We start from the raw sequence: 3,808 nt of genomic DNA, 5'->3' as shown, positions 1-3,808 counted from the left end.
GTCTATAAATGGGGCTCTGAATAGCTCTCTCACTCTGAGATACAGTAAAACAGCCTCTCGCTCATACCAACAGCTTCCCTTCTCAGAAAATACTTATCTGACCACATTGTGGTTAAAGAGAGCATCTGTACAAAAGGATCTACAACAATCATGTCAGTGCGGGTCAGTTGTGTCAGTATAATGAGTGCATTCTGACAAGAAAAAAATGCAAGTTCGGGAAACTGAGATGCATATTGGCATTTCTCTTTGTTTGTGGGCAGGAAAGAGAGAGTGAGGAATGAGTTAATGCCAACAGTGTGGATATCAGTTATCAGGGCTTTTGAAATGCCTGACAAGCGATCTTTAAGGCAGGCTGCTCAAAGTCAAGCCACAGATTGACAACCTGTTTGGTCCGTTCCCTCGAGTGGTCACTTCTGGATCCCAGAATGATGCAGTGCAGCCTTGAAGCACCCATCCATCAGCCATATTTCCTTTAGCCTGTGGATCAACACTACGCTCTACCGCAGAGAGGGAGGGTCAGTCATTTTAGGTTCCCTACTGTTGGCGGCATAACTCTGACAGGCAGTCAGGGCGGGGGGCACAGCAGACGTCCGCAGACGATGTGACAAACAAAGCCTCTGGGAGTGCAGCGGTTTAAAAGGTCAATCTAAAATTCGAGTTTCTGCCACACTCACAACTGACAAGTTCTTGGCTCTTTCGTTAGAGTCCTTCCTATTAAATGCTATAAAATAATCAACTGTACAAACTGCAACATTGCTGGTTTGGCCATTGTGCAGCACCAAGTTTGTACTTAATGAAATATTTCATTCCTGGTGCTCTCATCCTATCAGCAGTCAGGATGTGTAGAGGGGAAAAAAAACATTGGATGCTTTATTCCTGAGAATAATAAGTGTATTGCTCCCAAGTGGGAATATGGAGCCGTCAATTGGAGTGGCTCAATCCTTGGAGTGCATATAGACAGGTTCTCCATCTCTTATTAAGCAATGTGCATATCCACATTCTGTCCCAAAGCATAATACATCAAGTCGGTCGAAGTGGTTTTGGGCAGGATCACAGCAGTGCAAAAGGGGACTGGTTTAATCCATCTCCAGGTCCATAAGCTTGTTACGGGGACGGGGCGTGTGCATGGGGTTTTTGGAGAAACAGCAGTGGGCGACAGCAAGACCCAGCAGCACTGAGAGCAGACCAGCGATCACAGCAGCAGCCAAACCATATCCCACTGGCATCTTCAAAGATTCCCACACTGCAGAATAACAAACAGAATGATCACTGTCAATCACAAACTTTCATAAAGGCACCAGATATGAAAATATAAAAGCTATGGAAGCAAAGTTTGGGAGGAGCAGCTGGGGATGTTGATTTCAGAAGAGTTCCCGTAGTCTTTGACATAAACGGTGAAGAGAGGATATGAAGTCATCAATTTCTCACATGCAAAAGCATAACAATTTTTAAGAAATTTTATTTATGACAGACAAATAAAGCCTCCCAGAACTTTGTAGAAATCTCCATCCCAGATGGTCCTCCCAAGCTTGCTTTATTGGTAGGCCGTGGAAACCTTCATGAAATGTTTTGTAGCCGATCTTTCTCCTGGAGGGCCGCTTTCTTGCAAAGTTTAGCTCAACCACAACTGCCTGCATGTTTCTAGCAATCCTGAAAACCTTGATTAGCTGGTTCAGGTGCGTTTAATTGGAGCTTAGGCTAAACTGCCAGAAGGTGTCCCTCCAGGAAAGCAGAATTGGACACCCCTGGTCTATACTCCATATATTGGAGTCATTACTAAAGTCTTTTGTAAGACCCAAACTAATAACATTTTCTGAGATTAATTTAATAAGAGTGGAGTCCAGAAAGTTTTCCTTGCTTGTTGTGACAAGGGCATCAATTCACTCTTTTCCCAGTTTATCTAATAGAGATCAGGGCGATATTGAGGGAATGTCTGGATTAGAGAGGATGTGACAGGTCAGTGGGTCGCGATTCATATATGAATAGATTTTTACGTGCCCCGCAGATATTATTTATGCTCAAACAGCAACATTACACACTAACTAACGTTAAAAAAGTGAAATCGCAATCAACCACCCCTTTAAATGGGTTTGGAGCTAAAATCTGCAGGACGGTAACTCTTCAGAAGCAGGGCTGGAAACCCCTGTTCTAAAGGTACACTTGCAGAGACAGGTTTTGCAGGCTTGCTTTCTTTTTCTCATGTATCTGGGAACTGGACTTTAACAATTCCCATCCCTAGACACAGCCAGGATTCTTACATTCCATTTTGACAGATAGAAATGACGAAGTAGAGGTGAGGTCCTTCTCCTTGTTCCAGGCACCAGTAGCAGGGGACAGGAGCCAGGGTGTGGCGGTACAGTAGTATTCTCCCACATCTCTATCCTGAATCTTGTGTAAGCTCAGGACAAACGTGTGTCGGTCGGTGCGCTCCAGACTGGTGTCATTGGAGCCGGTCTTCTTAACCACTCCCCAGCGGTCCATACTGATGAGAGGTTGGACTCCGTTATCTACAGCCCAGTCTGTGTTCTGGAACCAGCGTACATCAAATGTTATATCACCTGTGGAACGGACAGAGTAAAACTAATTATTTAAGCCAGCATGGAATCAAAATTGACATTTAAACCTCTTCTATTTCACAATCTAGCGTCAAATGTGATCAAGTGTTGCTCTACAATATTTGTAACTGAATATCCTGTTTCACTCACAAACATGTCTGATTATAGAAGGTAAATGGGTGGGATTCTATACTGACTTTAATCATGAGAGGTAGTTTCACGTGAATGCCAAGGTGGAGTCAATACGATTGTTCATAGGCGTTCGGTTGCAACACTCCAAACAGCCGTGCTGTTGCTGCAGCTTATTCAAGCAAGTGTGTGCATAACCACAAGGGTATTCAAGTAGTGTATGGAAAGAAAACAAAGCTAAACAGTGTCTTTCAAGTGGTTCAATGCCATATACACTCCCTGATGATCCAGAGTGAGGCAGCAGCAGTCAGACAGACTCAAGCAGGCCTCTACACGCTGTCCTCACTGCTATGTGTGGAATCTCAATGAAGGCCATTGGGTAATCAGAAACTGACAACCATGAGCGCAGCTCAAGCCCACCACAGTTCACCACAGCATTCTGCTACTCATCAAGTAAAAACCAAGAGTACATCTCATAGCAGAATCCCATGTGAACAGCAGACAGCTTATGATTCTTAAAGTGTATGGATCGTCATATTTATTTATGAGTTTGTGACATTTCAATTGTTGCAGATTTGTTTTAGCTATATCTTGAATTTTTTACACTATATACTGATTTTCTCTGACATTTTTTTAATGTACACTACCGATCAAAAGTTTGGGATCAGTAAGACTTGTAATGTTTTTTAAAGAAGTCTCTTATGCTCATCAAGGCTGCATTTATTTGATCAAAAATACAGAAAAAAAACCAGTAATCTTGCAAAATGTTATTACAATATAAAATAATGGTTTCTATTTGAATATCCTTTAAAATATAATTTATTTCTGTGATGCAAAGCTGAATTTCCATCAGCCATTACTCCAGTATAGAGTGTCACATGATCCTTAAGGAATCATTCTAATATGCTGATTTATTATTAGAATTATCAATGTTGGCGACAGTTGTGCTGCCAAATATTTTTTTGGAAACTACGATACTTTTTTCAGGATTCTTTGATGAATAAAAAGTTAAAAAGAACAGCATTTATTCAAAATATAAATATTTTTCTAACAAAATAAATATTTTTCTTCTTATCAATTTAACACATCCTTGCTGAATAAAAGTTTTAATTTCTTTCAAAAAA

At 41.3% G+C, this 3,808-nt stretch overlaps 1 protein-coding gene across 1 annotated transcript in view; it reads right to left on the bottom strand.

The window, feature by feature from the left end:
* Positions 1–245: 245 nt before the first annotated feature.
* LOC107670332 (prostaglandin F2 receptor negative regulator-like) overlaps positions 246–3,808 on the bottom strand; it is a 33,369-nt gene continuing 29,806 nt past the window's right edge. The window contains exons 7-8 of the mRNA XM_016462907.1: positions 2,259–2,558; positions 246–1,243 (exon numbers count right to left, since the gene is read on the bottom strand). Of these exons, the coding sequence (XP_016318393.1) occupies positions 1,077–1,243; positions 2,259–2,558 (467 nt within the window). The 3' untranslated portion in view covers positions 246–1,076. The remainder of the gene's footprint in view (positions 1,244–2,258; positions 2,559–3,808) is intronic.

This window comes from Sinocyclocheilus anshuiensis, unplaced genomic scaffold (assembly GCF_001515605.1).
Source record: "Sinocyclocheilus anshuiensis isolate Anshui unplaced genomic scaffold, SAMN03320099.WGS_v1.1 scaffold732, whole genome shotgun sequence".
Lineage (NCBI taxonomy): Eukaryota > Metazoa > Chordata > Actinopteri > Cypriniformes > Cyprinidae > Sinocyclocheilus > Sinocyclocheilus anshuiensis.
This window is presented reverse-complemented; position numbering and strand designations above follow the sequence as displayed.